Source organism: Phyllobates terribilis, unplaced genomic scaffold (assembly GCF_046119375.1).
Source record: "Phyllobates terribilis strain yellow unplaced genomic scaffold, ASM4611937v1 Scaffold_12__6_contigs__length_324123572, whole genome shotgun sequence".
Taxonomy (NCBI): Eukaryota; Metazoa; Chordata; class Amphibia; order Anura; family Dendrobatidae; genus Phyllobates; species Phyllobates terribilis.
The window spans coordinates 243,903,058-243,921,262 of record NW_027362772.1 but is presented as its reverse complement, the minus strand read 5'-3'; the positions used below and the strand labels follow the sequence as shown (position 1 = coordinate 243,921,262).

Genomic DNA, 18,205 nt, shown 5'->3' with positions numbered 1-18,205 from the left:
GTTGAAAGCAATACAAACGTACAAAAACGCATAAAAAATGCTACTTATGAACATAGCCCAAGGTGTGGAGGAGTATTTTTGTTTTTGGTTATTTATTTTACCTTATACACAAGTCTTTACCCTGGAAAGGATGTTCCTTAACCCCTTTCCGACCTGGTCAGTAATAGTACGCACCAGGTCGGGAAGGCCGGTTCAGCGGGGGCTCCGGCAGTGAGCCCGCACTGAAGCGAGCACATGTCAGCTGATTATTGGAATCGCAATCCACCCGCGGCTGTTAATATGTTAAATCTCTGACAGTGGCATTTAACTCGCGCTTCCGGGAGTCCTAAGCCCCGCCCATCAGTGACCCCGTCACTTGATCGCAGGTCACCAATGGGTGGGCATGACAACTCAGGGTCTGCAGCAGACGCCTGTGGTTGTCATGTCTCAATTGCTATGAGCGCCACCTAGTGGTTAGCGCTCATAGCACGTGAGCATTTCTCCTGCATACAAGCGATCTGCTCATCGCTTGTATGCAGTAGAAGCAATCAGACAACTGCTGCTTCTAGTCTCCTCTGGAGACTATAGAAGCAAGCAGAAAGTGTAAAAAAAAAGTTTTTAAAAAAATAAAAAAAATAAAAAATATATAAAAGTTTAAGTCACCCCCCTTTCGCCCCATTCAAAATAAAATATATATATATATATTAAAAAAAAAAACACATACACATATTTGGTATCGCCGCATTCAGAATCGTCCGATCTATCAATATAAAAGAAGAATTAATACAATCAGTAAACGGCGTAACGAGAAAAAAATTTTAAACGCCAGAATTACGTTTTTTTGGTCGCTACAACTTTGCAATAAAATGCAATAACGGGCGATCAAAACATCGGATCTACCCCAAAATGGTATCAATAAAAACGTCAGCCCGGCACGCAAAAAATAAGCCCTCACCTGGCCCCAGATCCCGAAAAATGGAGAAGCTAAGGGTCTCGGAAAATGGCGTCATTTTTTTTTGTTTTTTTAGCAAGCTTTGGATTTTTTTTTAACCACTTAAATAAAAAAGAACCTATACATGTTTGGTGTCTATGAACTCGTAACGACCTGGAAAATAATGATGGCAGGTCAGTTTTAGCAATCTGTGAACGTGGTAAAAAAATGAGCCAAAAAACAACTGTGGAACTGCACTTGGAATTTTTTTCCCATTTTCCAGCACACGATATGGTAAAACCAGTGATGGTGTTTAAAAGTACAACTCGTCCCGCAAAAAATAAGCCCTCACATGGCCATATTGAACGAAAATTAAAAAAGTTCTGGCTCTGGGAAGAAGGGGAGCAAAAAAGGAAAACACAAAAACAGAAAGACCCATGGTCGTTAAGGGGTTAACATATTTCACAGGAAAGCACTTTCACTTTCGTTTTTGAACGTTTTATTGTGAGCCTGTAAAAGTGGCTTAATACCTCTGACCACGTTGTTGACAGCAGTGACCTGGGGGTCAGAAATGCTTCCAGGGGCGATCCCCATGCTGTCCCCATGTCATTTGAGCACTGTCACTATCGTTTTGGGCACTTTTTAGGCTGTCTACAGACTGCCGGGGGAGTCGCCGCAAAAATGTTCGGGTCTCCCATAGACTAACATTGGGCTCGTTGCTCGGGTCGAGCACCCGAGTATCACAGTGAGCTCGGCCCAAGCTTCGAGCACCCGAGCATTTTAGTGCTCGCTCAACACTAGTAGCTAGGGTTATCAGCTTGGTGGGGGGAGAAACACATCTGAGTAGACCCTTAACTAGGTAACCATGTCTGCAACTACTGTAGCACAACCTAATCATAGTGGATAAAGGGGAATGTTATTACTAAAAAAAATCACAATACAAAGACCAAGATAGATATTACCGCCCTATGATGACCCTATATTGATAGATACCAGTTCTGCAGAACAGATTAAGAAGTTACAATACAGTTACAGATACATACAGTTGATGTTCTGTCTGATGGAGTCATTCACTTTTCCCGTGTTTTCCATCTGGCCCAGACCGCCATGACTATGTCTTCCAGCCACAATTCATATGAAGAGTTAACAACAAAGACCCCTTTCGAATTCCCATCCTGCTCTCCCAAACACTCAATTTGCCGATTGCTCATGTGTTCTCTATGAGATACGGCTGCTGCCAGACATCATTGGCAGGGGCTTATCACAGGGAGAACATAAGTATTGGCAGTCCAGAATCGGACATGCTGGATCCTTAATTCCTCCCACAATCATCTGTCCGGGCCCTCATACACATTATAACAAGAAGGTTCCCGGCACTCATGTGTTGAATAATGGCTGCTTAATGCGGTTCAGCACGAAATCTAATTAGACATTTGAGTTCATCTCAGGCTTGGGATGGGCTAAAATGTCCAATTGGATTTTGTGTTGAACTGCAATAAGCAGCCATTATTCAACACGTGAATGCCGGGATCCTTCTTTTTCTGATTTGTATTTCCACCTCAAACAACAGGACGCAACACGGAGTGCCGACTATTTTTCCTTCCCATGCACATTAGACAAACCCGTCAATATCTGCCAAAGTTGCTCTATTGTGAATGGGGTTATAATATGTGGTGGTTCCAGGGACCTGTTCAGTTTCCCAAGTACATAGTTTTCCCAGGAAAATCATATTAACAGCTCATTTTTACCATACATTTTTACCATACAATGTACACCAGAAAAACAAACCCTATAAAGTAAGGTAAGAATTGTGTTTATTCACTGGATGTTATATATTGAACTGCGGGGAAGGCCGCCATTTAAATATTCTCCTACATTAGTGTGAAAGCCAGAATTGGCCTTGCCAGCCATACTCTGTGATGTCCACATGTCAGTAGCACATTGCAGTCGCCAACAAAATATCTCTGCACTTAGGTCCTAAACTTTATCCTCCCCCCTCCTTTTGCAAACACCCAAAAGGAGAGGAGAGGAGTGACATCAGACACATGACATAAGATCCCGCCCACATTTACTGCAGTCATAAGGTGAGCTGTCATTACTCTTGACTTTCACGACATATGTCAAGAGATGCTACCCCTAGTTTTTAAAAGTTGAAAATAGCAAACGTTTTTAAATCATTTTTCATATTTATACCATTAAAAATATTCATAATTAAAAACATTAAACTTTATATTTTTCAATTGTTGAAAAAAAGTTTTTAATAATAACCCTCCTGTAACATCTTATAAAAATAATGACCCTGTACCTCCTTATAATAATAAAATCACCGCCCTGAGCTTTATTATAAAATAATAATAATTAATGCCTTCTGTGCTTCCCCTATATTGATAATGTTTCTTATTGTGCCTCCTTATAATAATAAAACCCAATGCCTCTTTATGCCCGAGCATCACAGTGCTCGAGATGCTCGGTACTCGGCAAGTAATTTTGAATGTTCAGTCGGGAGCTCGAGTCCCCGCCCCACATGTTGGGTACATTTTAGGCAGTCAATTGCTATGAAGGGATTGTCTAAAAGTCACTGTAATGCTGTACCCATGTTGGTTGTGGCATTACAGTGATTGGCTGGCCACATAGCATCATCGGGTCTATGTAAGACCTGGGACCCTATGCTCATCATAGTCTTCCGGTCAAACAGGCAGAGTAGGGAGAGGTGCTGCTGAGCGAGGGAGAGAATTGGCGGTTATTTTAAACAGAGATTCCACACCACTACAGTATTAGAAATCTACTCTAACAGTCCTTCTAAGGAATAAAAATTCTGAAGAAAATATTAACCCTGCTGATAGCACTAGTTAGGCAGAGTTTGTGGAGACCTAGTATAGTACAGAATAGGGTCCATTGCACGTTCTTTCTGCTGCTGGAACTCCTATCCATAGCCCTAGATATCAGGGCTTATAATATTCTTTTTGCTCTTAATTCTGCTAATTTTGTTGAAAAGCAATATAATACACCATTTTTACTGCTCCATTTGCTTGTTAGCAGCACACAGACAGATTTGGTTGATTTGACTAGCATTGCTGTATTGTGATACTTGTCCATCATCTCAGGTGGTTAAATATTACTGCAGTATTAATCCTGTTTTTTTTTTCAATCTGCAAAAGATTATACTCCATTTAAAGTCTGCTACTTGTGTGTCAAACATATATCCACACTTGTTCGCTGACCAATAGCATCGCTATACCGTGACTGGGCAAAATAATTGGTCAACAGACGTGATCAAATACTGCGGTATTAATCCTGATATGTTTGGCAAGCTTCAAAAGATTATACTCTATTTAAAGTCTGCTACTTTTGTGTCAAAAATATATTCACACTTGTTTGCTGGCCAATAGCATTGGTATACCCTCACTGGACAAAAGAATTGGTCATCAGACGTGATCAAATACTGCAGTATTGATCCTGATTTTTTTTGCAAGCTGCAAAATATTTTACTCCATTTAAAATGGGCAAGGTGCGGGGTAAGGGACGGGGAAGTGGATGTGATGCTGATGGCGCACACAGAGGTCGAGGCCATGGGCAAGATGAAACTGTGCCTACTGAGGGAGCACAACAAACACAAACATCTTGTCGACCTACCTTCCTGTCCCACTTTCTAGGGGGCCACAGAACACAACTCTTGAAGCCAGAGCAGTGTGAAAAGGTTGTTGGTTGGATAGCAGATAATGCTTCCAGTTAGTTTGCCACCACCACCACCCTGTCTTCCACATGGTCCAGTCTCAGTAGCCGAGAGTCTAGACCACATATTCCTCACCCTGATCCTCCTTCCTCTCACCATGCCGAGCGCACAGAGACATGTGATTCCACACTTGGACACTCTGAAGAGCTGTTCACATTTCCATTTATAGATTCTGGCCTTTTGCTCAGTCCGCTTCAAGCGGGTCAAGAGTAGATCGCATGTAGTGATGCCAAAATATTTGAGCAGCCACAGTCACACGAACGCGATGGTGAGAAAATACAATTACTTTCACAAGAGATGGATGATAATGATTAGGCACAATTGTCAGCAAGTCAGGAGGAGGCCCAGGGTGCATACGTGGAAGACAAGATGGTGAACAATGAAGTCACTGACCCAACCTGGAAAGGTGACACGCATAGTGAGGACAGCAGCACAGAGGGGGGAGGGAGGCGTAGCACCACAACATGCAGGAAGAAGCAGTGTGTTGGCCACAGACACAAGGCAGGCAACTGTTCCCCAAGACACCAATACAAGGGAAGTTGCCAGTCCAACTGCTAGGTCTTCTCCAGTCTGGCTCTTTTTTAAAGACTGTCCAGTTAACCCAAAAGTTAACCCAAAAATAGGCCATTTGCAACATCTGCCATGCCAGCATCAGCAGGGGCAGGAAAACTACCAGTCTGACCACCACCAGCGTGTTCAGGCACATGACAGCAAAGCACCCGAATAGTTGGGCCGAACGCTAGGGTCCAGAAACAGTGAGAAACCAAGATTCTGGAATCCATGCTGCATTGTAAGAGAAGCAGACTCAAAGTCTATACAACTTCAACCCAAAGAAAAAAGAGTCATTACTACTTCAATTCATATCAAAAAACGGTATAAATTTTATTGGTGACAGAAAGACAAACATGATAAAAACATATACACTGGTTATTAAACCCAAGTGTGTGGAGGGACAATTCCCTCAAATGAACACGAGGTAATTAAAGAAGAGCAAAAAAATCAAATGAGGGTCGATCACAGGAAAACATTGAGTATAAGTATGGTGTAATCAGATGCTGATACCAGTGTGATCAAATCACATGGGTAGCCACAGAGCAGCAGTGCTGGCCTCAGTAGACAGTGATCAGTAGATATAAATAAGAATAAGCCAGTTCATAATGTTCAGGTGGGTAGACCATGGGAGAGAGAGCACACTGGATGCTCTGCATTTAATATGGCTCAGTGCCAATAAAGTACAAGATGCAAATTCAGCATATTAATGAAAGTAATAATGCTTACCCATAGACCCTGTGTATCAGACCCTCATGCCCCAACGCACGTTTCAAATCTTCCTCAGGGGTGGAGCAGTGATGTTTAGTGAATAGCATATGCTTCTTTATATAGTCTCCCACCAGGTGTAATCATAGTGCAGCGCATGTGCAACAGAGCCCACAGCAAGTGACACGGGTCGGCGGGCACCCACGGGAGCGTCCGAGTCACCGGCAGGTAAGGGGGACATACAATCGCAGCCAGAAAAAGCTAAAGTACATCACCTTGTTGCTGTGGACCAAATACAATGACATCTAAACAGTAAGTCGTTACAATGTAGCCAAAGTGGCATTAAGAGTGGATGCACATGTAGTAGTATATAGATGTAACAAGTGTACAATCAATAAATGTTTGTACACGCAGGACATAAATATAAAGGTGACAAATAAATAACTAATACGAGTAATTCTAAAGAGCAACCAGTCTGCACGAATACACATAAGGTCCAAAGATAGAAAAACGACCAACAATAAAGTACATTCACCTCCAACTCAGGAGAAATCCTTATATCAACGTATTCATATAATACTGTAATTACCGTAATGGTCCTTAAGGTGTAGTAAAATTCAATAGTGATTACTCCACAGAATCAACACCTCCATTGATCTGCATGCTGTTCAGGAGAAATGGCACAGTAATGACATCCATATAAAAATAGGAGACTATAGAATCATACAGCAAGCAGTTAGTGATTAGTCCAAGGCCAATAGCAGTCCAATGGGATTGAATCGATGCCTCAGAAGGGTTGTCACAAAGATGGCTTTAAATATAAGCAGCATATCCAGCTGACGTTCAGATAAGCATAGTGCCCAATACGCTTCATGCTGTAAGTGAGATCCATGTCTTCAATCAAGGGAATAAAAGTTAAGAACTGCAAATAAACAAAAAGACACAAGTGAATACACATATACTAAAAAAAATATATAACTATGATAAAAATGGAAATAGAGAGAACAGAGATCCGTGTCACCGATCAGAGGAAAGGTGCGAAAGTTATTTTCTCATTAATCTATTCTATTCTCTATTGATACCGCTGTTAGCTGCATTTACAATAAGGACAGGTGCAAGGTATCATCAGCTGGAGATGAGTGTTGTTCATTATTGTCAAATACATCTCTTCCACAGTGCATTGCTTGATACTTTCCATGCACTCGTTGACCGATTCGTAATTTTTAACGGTGATCTGTAATTAGAAATTGATGAAAGCAAACAGGGCTGCTTGCATGCCTTCACAGTTTGGTGGTGCAATGTACCAAAAAAACCTTGTCTGAGCCAGTTAAACTCTATTTTTTATTGTACTATATTACCTCTCTTATATGAGATTCATGTACGTGTGACCTATAGCAGTTGGGATAGCGTTTTACAGGCATCTAGTCAGGGATTATTGTATTATACTCCGTGGTGAAAGAAAATCTATTCCCTATTGATAACACTGTTAGCTACTTTTAAAATAGGGACAGGTGCTAGATGGTATTATCAGCTGGAAATGAGTGTTCATTCTGGATGTGTATTATCATGTCTCAAACACCATGTGGCCAGATAAGGTAGCAAAATGTTAAAATGACATTTACTGGTGAATGTATTTTTCACTATTGAAAGAAATGCAAAAGTGCAAAAACGCATCAAAAACTGTATATGTGAACATAGCCCAAGGTGTGGAGGAGTATTTTTGTTTTTGATTATTTATTTTTCCCTATATATAAGTCATACCCTGAAAAGAATGTTTCTTACTTTATTTCCAGGAAAATCCATTTTTGCTTCATTTTTGTATGTTTTATTGTCAGTCCGTAAAAGTGGCGTAATACTCTGACAACATTGTTAACAGCAGTGACCTGTGAGTCAGAGATGCTTCCAGGAGTCTTCCTCATATTGTTCCCATGTCATTTGAGCACTCTTTCCATCGATTTGACCAGTTTTTAGGCCCCCCCAGACCTCTGGGGGAGGGCCGCAAGAAAAATGCTCGAGTTTCATTGGGCTCGTTACTCGGGTTGAGCACTCGAGCATTACTATTTACTGATCACTAGAGCACATAGAAATCATTGAGGTCCCATAGTAAAAGTCCTATCAGAGTGCAGAGGTGCATTCTTCTCAACTTTTAAAGACAGTGAGAGGGACATGTATTGCAATACTACAGTTTTTTTGCCCCTACTGAATGTCACGGGTTTGCCAGGTGTAACAGACAGTCGCTCTGAATCCGGCTGTAGACGGTCACTGCGCTTGGCATTGCAGACGCCTCCTTGATCCTCTCATCTCTGTAGTATAGTTATATCCTTCTTCCTTTAGGACCCAGCAGCAACCTCCACCTTCTGATGCTGATTGACACACCCTTGCTTGGTAGTTAAAAACTCTCAGTTTCTCCAAGGAGTCACTTGAGATAGTTCTATGTACCACTGTGCAGACCTGGAGTACTGGCAGTCAGCTAGTCTCCCTTGGAGGACAGTTGGTGTTATCTCTCTGGTGTCTACTCAAGCTAAGTTTATCCCTTTTGTTTGTTTACCTTGTTGTCTTTAGTTTGTAGTGAGGCCTGACTAGTGCTCACCTCATCCCTTCCCTATCTAGGGCTTAGCTCTAGGGACATTCAGGGTTTAGGTTTCTGCTCGACGATAGGTGCAGAACCTATATAGGGAAGATAGGGTAGGCAGGGTGATATTAGATCTGCCTATGGGTCTCCACTCCCCTTCTCCCTAGTTGTTTGACTCCCTTCCCCCTCTTCCCATCGTTGTACACTTATTCCTTCCCTCACCTTGGGTGACATTATCACCGGCCATGCATAAACAAGAAAAAAAAACAGACTTTTTTTTTTGTGTGTGGTTTTTTTTGTGTGTTTTTTTTTTCTTTCTCCCTTGGTTCATGTATCCCATTGCAATGCTGGCAGAGTAGCTGCACAAGCTGTCTCTGGAAATGACTGACCTCCACTCTGAGGTTCAGCAGCAGCGGCTGCAGGTCCTTAATGTTGGGGTCGGGTCTCTGTGGGTAGGCCGGTCCAGCTTAAACCCAAGGTTGTCCTCTCGGACAGGATTTCAGGAGCTAGGGACAAGTTTTTTGTGTTCAAGGAAGCTTGCAAATTGTATTTTAAACTTCTTCCTTACTTCTCTGGAGATGAGGAGCAGCGAGTGGGGATTGTGATCTCACTGTTGCAAGGAGATCCTCAATACTGGGCTTTCTCTTTGCCGCAGGGTTCTGTTTGTCTCCTTTCAGTGGAGGGTTTTTTCGGGGCTGTAGCCCTCATCTATGATGATCCTGACCGTATCTCCTTGGCTGAGCCCAGGCTGTGTCGTCTTTAGCGGGGGAATCGGTCAGTGGAGACGTATAGCTCCGAGTTCCGCAGATGGGCAACTGATACCAAATGGAATGACTGAAAGGTTGAACGATGCCTTGGCAGAGTATGAAACCTCGGAGTCCTTGGAGGCTGTAATGTCATTGGCTATACGTGCTGACAGACGCCTGCGGGACAGGTGGGTGAGACCACCTTCCCTGGAGCCCTCTTTTCGGGGTAATGCCCCTTTGCCAGGGGGGCGGTCTGGGGGTGAACCAGTACGGATGGAGATGGAAGAACCCATGCAGTTAGGGGGTGCCTCTGCACTGTATGTTTCCCTTGAGATCCACAAAAAGAAGGGTGTGTGTTTTTTTGTGGGAAGAAAGGATATTTTATTGGGGCCTGTCCCTCCATTCCTAAGCAAAATGAAGCTCGATTAACCCTTGGTAATTTGGAGTTGGATAATCAGGGGGTGTGTTTGTTGTCAGCCTGCAGTTCTCGGTTTATCCTGACAGCAGATGTGGTGCTAGAGAGCAGGCCTGAGAAAATTTCTGTGATTGTAGACAGTGGAGCTGGAGTCAGCATGGTTTATGTTGAGTTTGTGAGAACTCATGGGCTTGCTTGCTGTACTTTAACTAAGTTCATTCCTATTTTTGCCATCGACTCAGCGCCACTTGCACAGAAAGCTCTGATTAAGATTGTACATAATATAAGACTGAGGGTGGGGTCTGTTCATTGTGAGAATTCCTTGTTATTTCCTGGATGGACTCCGCACTCCAATTATATTTGGTCTACCCTGGTTGGTGAAACAACATCCAATTGTGGATTGGCAATCTAGAGAGATTATTGAATGGGGAGATTACTGCTATGAGAACTGTTTGAACATTTGCCTTTCTGTAGTCTGTATAGAGACCTTACCTGCCTTTTTGTCTGGTTTTGAGGATGTTTTTTCTGAGAAGAGGTGTCAGGATTTGCCTCCTCATTGTGCATATGACTGCCCTATTAACCTGACCCCCGGAGCTAAACTACCAAAGTCTAGACTGTATAACCTTTCCGGCTCTGAAAGACAAGCTATGAAAGATTTCATTGCGGAAAGTCTAGAGAAGGGACATATCAGACCCTCATCTTCTCCTGTGGTGGCAGGGTTCTTCTTCGTGAAGAAAAAAAATGTCAGTCTCTGTCCCTGTGTCTCTGTCTGTCCAGTGATGTCAAATTACCATCCAAGATCCATACCCTCTTCCTCTGATTCCAGATTTGTTTAGCCAGGTTGTGGGAGCTAAGGTATTCTCCACTTTGGATTTAAAGGCAGCCTACAATCTGATTCGAATCAGAAAAGGGAATGAATGGAAAACAGCGTTCAGTACCCGTGAAAGGCATTTCGAGAGTTTGGTTATGCCTTTCGGTCTGACCAGTTCACCTGCGGTGTTCCAACATTTCATAAATTATATTTTCCATCATTTGGTTGGCAGGTTTGTGGTTGTCTATCTGGATGATAGTTTGGTTTACTCACCTGATTTTGAGACACATCGGGGGCATGTTAAACAGGTGCTTCAGATATTAAAGGATAACAAACTATATGCCAAACTAGAAAAATGTGTTTTCTCCGTCCAGGAGGTGCAGTTTTTGGGGTACCTGTTGTCACCTTCAGGTTTTCGGATGGATCCGGAGAAGATCCGTGCTGTCCTTGATTGGGACCATCCCGAGAACCTGAAGGCTTTACAGTGTTTTCTGGGCTTTACTAATTTTTACCGGAAATGTATCCACAATTATTCTGTAATTGTGAAACCCCTTACTGATATGACAAGGGGGCTGATTTTTCTAAATGGTCGAATGCCGCCCTGCAGGCATTTTGCTACCTAAAGAGATGTTTTTCCACAGCACCTATACTCAGTCAACCCGATGTTTCTCAGTCTTTTATCGTTGAAGTTGATACATCAAAGTTGGGGGTTGGGGCTGTGTTATCTCAGGGTCCGTCCCCGGGTAAATGGCGTCCATGCGCTTTCTTTTCCAAGAAATTATCTTCAGCTGAAAGAAATTATGGCGTGAGTAATAGGGAGCTTTTAGGGATTAAATTGGCTTTCGAAGAATGACAACATTAGTTGGAGGGGGCTATCCATCCTATTACTATTGTCGCAGATCATAACAACCTGTCATATCTTTAATTGGCTAAGCGTCTCAACCCTAGACAAGCCAGATGGTCCCTGTTTTTTACTAGGTTCAATTTTGTTGTCACTCTCTGTCCAGGGGTCAAAAACGTCAAGGCTGATGCTTTGTCCCGGAGCTTCCCTGGTGGTGGTGAGAACCCTCCCCGGATTTTTCAGAGGGGGTAGTCATTTCGGCATTGTTCCCTGAACTGGAGGGTGAGGTGTTGGAGGCTTAGTAAGACGCCCCTGTCTCCTGCCCTTCGGGGAGGTTATTTGTACCATCTAATCTGCGCCGCAAAGTAATTAGGGAACATCACAACTCTGAGTTTGCTGGTTATCCAGGTGGTAAGGCAACTGCGGACCTCTTTTTGCGGCATTTTTGGTTGCCGGGGTTGCATTGGGATGTGGTTGAACATGTGTCTGCTTTTAGTACTTGCGCGCTTTCTAAAGTATCGCATACCCGTCTGTCTGGTACTCTTCTTCTGCTATGTATTTTTATCAGGCCATGGACACACTTGATCATGGATTTTATTACTGACCTACCGGTATCTGCAGGCAAGACTGTGGTTTTGATGGTAGTAGATAGGTTCAGTAAAATGGTTCACTTTGTTGCATTACTGGCACTTCCAAATGCCAAGACTCTTGCTCAGGTATTTACAAATGAGATTGTGAAGCTTCACGAGGTTCCCTCCGATGTGGTGTCAGATCGAGGGACCCAGTTTGTTTCTAAGTTCTGGAAAGCTTTCTGTTCTCGACTGGGGGTTCAGCTGATTTTTTCCTCAGCCTTCCATCCTCAGTCAAATGGGCAGACCAAGCGCATTAATCAGAATTTGGAGACTTACCTCAAGTGTTTTGTCTCCAAAAACCAGGAGGATGGGGCATCTTACTTACCGTTGGCAGAATTTGCTATCAATAATCATCGCCAAGAATCTACCGGCAGGTCACCGTTCTTTGGTGAATCCACAGTTTGGTACTTTTAGTGGGGGAGAGGCTTCAGAAGTTCCTGAGGAGGAACGTTTTGCTTTGTCGCTCTCCTCTGTGTGGTGGGGGGTTCTGAGTAATTTGAAGATCATGGGAGACAGGTACAAACTTATGGCTGATAGGAAACACTCGCCAGATCCGGACTTGAGTGTGAATGACTTTGTGTGGTTGTCTACCAGGAATATCAAGTTGATGGTTCCTTCCTGAAAGCTGGGACCTAGATTTATTGGTCCTTATAAAATAACCGACAACATTAACTCAGCAGCGTTTCGTCTTGAGCTACCTCAGGCCCTTAAGATCCACAATGTGTTTCACAGGTCTCTGTTCAAGAAATATGTAGAACCTCTTGAGTCCTTTCCCCTGCCGCCGTCCCCAATCATGGTTGATGGTAATTTGGAGTTTCAGATTTCGAGGATTGTAGATTCTCACCTCCAGTATTGTTCCCTACAGTACTTGGTGCACTGAAATAGTTATGGTGCAGAGGAAAGGATGTGGGTTTTGGCATCAGAGGTGAATGCCCCCAGGCTAATTTATTCATTGCACACCTCTTATCCTGAGAAACCTGGTCCTGAGTGTCTAGAGGCCACTCGTAGAAGGAGGGGTACTCTCATGGGTGTGTCAGGTGTGACAGACAGTCGCTCTGGATCCTGCTGTCGAAGGTCACTGCGCTTGGCATTGCAGACACATTCTTGATCCTCTCATCTCTGTAGTATAGTTATATCCTTCTTCCTTTAGGACCCAGCAGCAACCTCCACCTTCTGCTGCTGATTGACACACCCTTGCTTAGTAGTTAAAAACTCTCATTTTCTTCAGAGAGTTGCCGGTGATAGTTCTGTGTACCACTGTGCCGACTTGGAGTACTGGCAGTAGGCTAGTCTCGTCTTTGGTGCCCTTGGAGGACAGTTGGCATTATCTCTCTGGTGTCTGCTCAAGTTAAGTGTATCCCCTTTGTTTATTTACCTTGCTGTCTTTAGTTTGTTGTGGGGCCTGACTAGTGCTCACCCCGTCCCTTCCCTATCTAGGGCTTAGCTCTAGGAACATTCAGGGTTTAGGTTCTTGTTCGGCGATAGGTGCAGAACCTATATAGGGAAGATAGGGTAGGCAGGGTGATATTAGATCTGCCTAGGGGTCTCCACTCACCCTCTCCCTAGTTGTTGGGCTCCCTTCCCCCTCTTCCCGTTGTTGTACATTTATTCCTTCCCTCACCTTGCATGACACTGAAGTCCCTTAGTGTTCTCACCCACTATGATACACTTTCCAACATAAAGAATCATGCCCCCTGAAATGCTCCAATATAGTTTGACTACCCCACAGTGCTTAAAACACAGTATGATGTCCTCACATTCCTCCACCAACACAACATGATGCCCAAACACAGTCTAATGGTCACCACAGCTCCCCATACAGTATGATGGCCCCCACAACCCGCATACAGTGTTATAGTCACCACAGCCCTCTACACCGTATGGTCACTAGTACAGCTCTCCACACAGTATAATAGTTTCCATAGACCCGCACACAGCATGATGTTCCTACAGCCCCCACAGTATGATGACCTCACCCCACATACTGTATGATTCCCCATCTCCCAACTTTCAGACTCAATAATATAATAAACTAAAAATACCTTTTATACTCAATCCTGGTTTCTCATCCACCGCAGCCTCTGCCTCCTCTTATAAATTTCATAACAGTGGGCTGGGGCAGGCAGTGTGATGCAGTGATGTCATTGTGCCACGTAACACCCCCTAACTGGCACCGGCCCCCAACAGACCGGAAGTGATTGACAGTCTGCCAGAAAAAAAATAGTGGAGTAAAGAGCCCATTGATCTCTGCTCCTCCACATCTGTTAACAGTATATGTGTCCTGTTGGAAGTATTGATATTTGGGTTTTGCTTCTGTTTTCTTCAAAAATAAAATAAAAAATAACAGATTCATCTGTATTGTGGGTGTATATGCAAAATGATAGGAGAATTTAATCCAAACTATTTTTTTCTCTTTTAGGATATCCATTATGGTTTTTTATCATTAAATTTAATCCTTTCTGTGCTGGTGTTTTCCATTTCTGTATCCACAAGTGTGTTTGCCTGCAGAACTGTCTGCCGATCTTCTTTTCAAGAAATAGTAAGTTGTTAATTCTGTAGTCTATTTTAGATTTTGGAAAAAAAATGGCATGACTGTGGTCTGATATTCACATTGGTACTCCGTGGCAGCTGGACCAGGACAGTGTAGACTTCCTTGGCCTGGTGTCGTGAATTTTTTTTCTAAGCACAAGTCTACTGTATTCATGGACCGAAAACACGCCACACGCTGTGGGCGGAGTTACCATAGCGTGGCATTATTAAAAAGACGGAATTAGTGAGGTGGGTGCCTTTCATGCAGCGCTCACCACGTCCAATATGGATACGTGACAATGATTTTGCGACCAAAACTAATGGTCATCTGATTACTTCCCCTGATGAGTCATGAGATATGACGAGACGTGTCTGGAGATCGGGAAAAGGACATAGACACCCATGATTTGGGAGACTGACCTCCATATCTACATACTGGGTGAGATCATTCCTTTACTTTTCCCCTGACGGTTGGTGAATGTTATGCGCAGTGACACCCATACCGTAAGGTTATATGTACTAAGTGGCATGTGCTTGTGTTGTATATTCTGGATGTACCCCTATGTCACAATGTACATTTGGCTGCAATAAGAAGGTTATTAATTTCCTGACCTAGGGTAGACACTTTTATAAATAGCTGGCTGTTATGTATACATCAGTGCCAGCTTATACAGTTGTGCTCAAAAGTTTACATACCCCGGCAGAATTTTTCCTTTCTTGGCCTTGTTTCAGAGAATATGAATGATAACAAAAAAACTTTTTCTCCACTCATGGTTATTGGTTGGGAGAAGCCATTTATTGTCAAACTACTGTATTTTCACTTTTTAAATCTTAATGACAACCAAAAACATCCAAATGACCCTGATCAAAAGTTCACATACCCCAGCTCTTAATACCGTGTATTGCCCCTTTAACATCAATGACAGCTTGAAGTCTTTTGTGGTAGTTGTGGATGAGGTTCTTTATTTTATCAGATGGTAAAGCTGCCCATTCTTCTTGGCAAAAATCCTCCAGTTCCTGTAAATTCCTGGGCTGTCTAGCATGAGCTGCGCGCTTGAGATCTCCCCAGAGTGGCTCGATGATATTGAGGTCAGGAGACTAAGATGGCCACTCCAGAACCTTCACTTTGTTCTGCTGTAGCCAATGACAGTTCGACTTGGCCTTGTGTTTTGGATCGTTGTCATGTTGGAACGTCCAAGTACGTCCCATGTGCAGCTTCCGGGCTGATGAGTGCAAATTTGCCTCCAGTATTTGCTGATAACGTGCTGCATTCATCTTTCCTTCAACTTCTACCAAGTTTCCTGTCCCTTTGTGGCTCACACATCCCCAAAACATTGGCGATCCACCTGCATGCTTTACAGTAGGAATGGTGTTTCTTTCATCATTGGCCTTGTTGACTTCTCTCCAAATGTAACGATTATGGTTGTGGCTAAAAAGTTCAATTTTGGTCTCATCACTCCAAATTACCTTGTTCCAGAAGTTTTGAGGGTTGTCTCTGTGCTGAAAATAATTTTGGTGAGTCCCAAAAATAATTAAAATCCTCAATTTATTTCAAAATAATTTAAAAGATCATACAGGTTGGGAATACATCTCAACGAGTTTATACATGGTATAAAAACAAATGGTAACCAACCCTTGATCAATAAACACATATGTTAACAATCAATCACATTTGAGAATAATTAGCATAATCACGAGGCTAAGAAGAACCCTGCCGCCACGGGCGCAGATGAGAGTCTGATATATCCCTTCTCCAGACTCTCAGCAATGAAAGCCTTCATGGCTGTCTCTCAGAGCCAGAAAGATTATGCAGTCTGGACTTGGGTAGTTTAGCTCCGGGAGTAAGGTTAATAGGACAGTCATATGCAAAATGAGGAGGCAAATCCTGATACCCCTTCTCAGAAAATACATCCTCAAATACAGACAAAAACACAGGTAAGGTCTTCCTAGAGACCGCAGAAAGGCAAATGTTTAAACAGTTTTCATGACAGTAATCTCCCCATTCCACAATTTCCCTGGATTGCCAATCCACTCTTGGATTATATTTCACCAACCAGGGTAGACCCAGTACAATTGGAGTGGGAAGGCCCTCCAGGACATAATAAGGAATTACTTCATAATGAAGGGGCCCCACCTTCAGTCTTATATCGTGTACAATCTGTGTCAGACATCTCTGTGCAAATGGTAGTGAGCCGATGGCATAAATAGGGATGGGCTTAGTTAAAGTGCAGCAAGTAAGCTGATGAGTTCTCACGAACCCAACATCAACCATGCTGACTCCAGCTGACACCGACATTTTTAGTCCTGCTCTATAGCACCACCTCTGCTGTCAGGACAAACAGAGAACTGCATGTTGAAGACAAACACACCCCCTGATTATCCAACTCCACACTACCAAGGGTTAATAGAGTTTCTTTTTGCTTAGTAACCGAGGGAAAGACCCCAATAAAATATCCCTTTTTACCACAAAAAAACACACTCCCTTTTCTTGCGGATTTCAGGGGAAATATGCGATGCAGTAGCTCCCTCTAACTGCATGGGTTCCTCCAACTCCATAAGTACGGGTTCAACCCCAGACTGTCCCCCTTGGCAAAGGGGCATTGCCCTGAAAAGGGGGCTCCTGAGAAGGTGGTCTCACCCACCTATCACGAAGGCGTCTATCCACACGTATAGCCAATGACATGGCAGCCTCCAAGGACCCCGGGATTTCATAAACTGCCAAGGCATCCTTCAAACTTTCTGAAAGCTCCTGAAAAAATTGGCTTCTGAGAGCCAGGTCATTCCAATTGGTATTGGTTGCCCATCTACGGAATTTGGAACTATAAGTCTCCACTGACCAATTCAGCTGCTGAAGGCGATGCAGCCTGGATTTAGCCAAGGAGATTCAGTCAGGATCATCATAGATGAGGGCCAGTGCCCCAAAAGATCCTTCAACTGATTGGAGGCAAAAAGAGTTCTGTGGCAAAGAGAAAACCCAGATTGAGGATCTCCTTGCAACAGTGAGATCACAATCCCTACTTGCTGCTCCTCATCTCCAGAGGAGTAAGGTTGAGCCTTAAAATACAACTTTTATACAAAAAACATGTCTCTACCTCCTGATAACCTGTCCGGGAGGGCAATTTTGGGTTCAATCTGGACTGGTCTACCCGCAGAGTCCCCAGAATTAGGAGTCTGCGACCACTGCAGTTGCTGCTGAACCTCTAATTGAAGGCACCAAAACGGGATCCATAATAACCCGGGGGGGGGGAACACACACACAAAAAAAGTCAATTTATTTATTTTTTCCTTTTTTTTTAAATGGCTGGTTATAATGTCATGTCAGGTATGGGAATAACTCAGCGTGCAATGACGGGAAAAGGAAGCCCTGAAACTAGGGAAAATGAGAGTGGAGACGTCTAACCAGATCTAATGACACCCTGACTCCCCTATCGTCACTAAATAGGTTCCACACTTATCGCCGAGCAGGATACCTTACCCTGGCTGAGCTTAAAGCAAGGCCCTAGTTGGGGAGAGGGAGGGGTGAGCTCTTGTCAGCCCCACTGCAACTAAAGACAAACAACGGAAACAGACAAGGGGATACACTTAGCTTTGAGAAGACACCGAGAGAGCATGACTACAATCCACAAAGGAACACCATGAAGAATCTAGCCGACTGCTAGAATCCCAGCTCTGAACAGAGGAATTTACTCTATCACCAGCAACTCTCTGGAGAAACTGAGTGTATTTAAAGATCCATTAAGGGTGTGTTAATTAGCAGCA

General features: G+C 43.4%; 1 protein-coding gene across 4 annotated transcripts in view; it reads left to right on the top strand.

Annotated features, from left to right (window-relative positions):
* The window catches only part of LOC141172499 (membrane-spanning 4-domains subfamily A member 4A-like), an 82,625-nt gene that overhangs the window by 54,868 nt on the left and 9,552 nt on the right, over positions 1–18,205 (top strand). For 3 of the 4 annotated variants that reach the window (XM_073656768.1, XM_073656767.1, XM_073656769.1), the window contains one exon: positions 14,337–14,456. The exons of the other annotated variant lie outside the window; for it this stretch is intronic. In XM_073656768.1, coding sequence (XP_073512869.1) covers positions 14,337–14,456 — 120 coding nt within the window. The remainder of the gene's footprint in view (positions 1–14,336; positions 14,457–18,205) is intronic. 4 annotated transcript variants of the gene reach the window in all.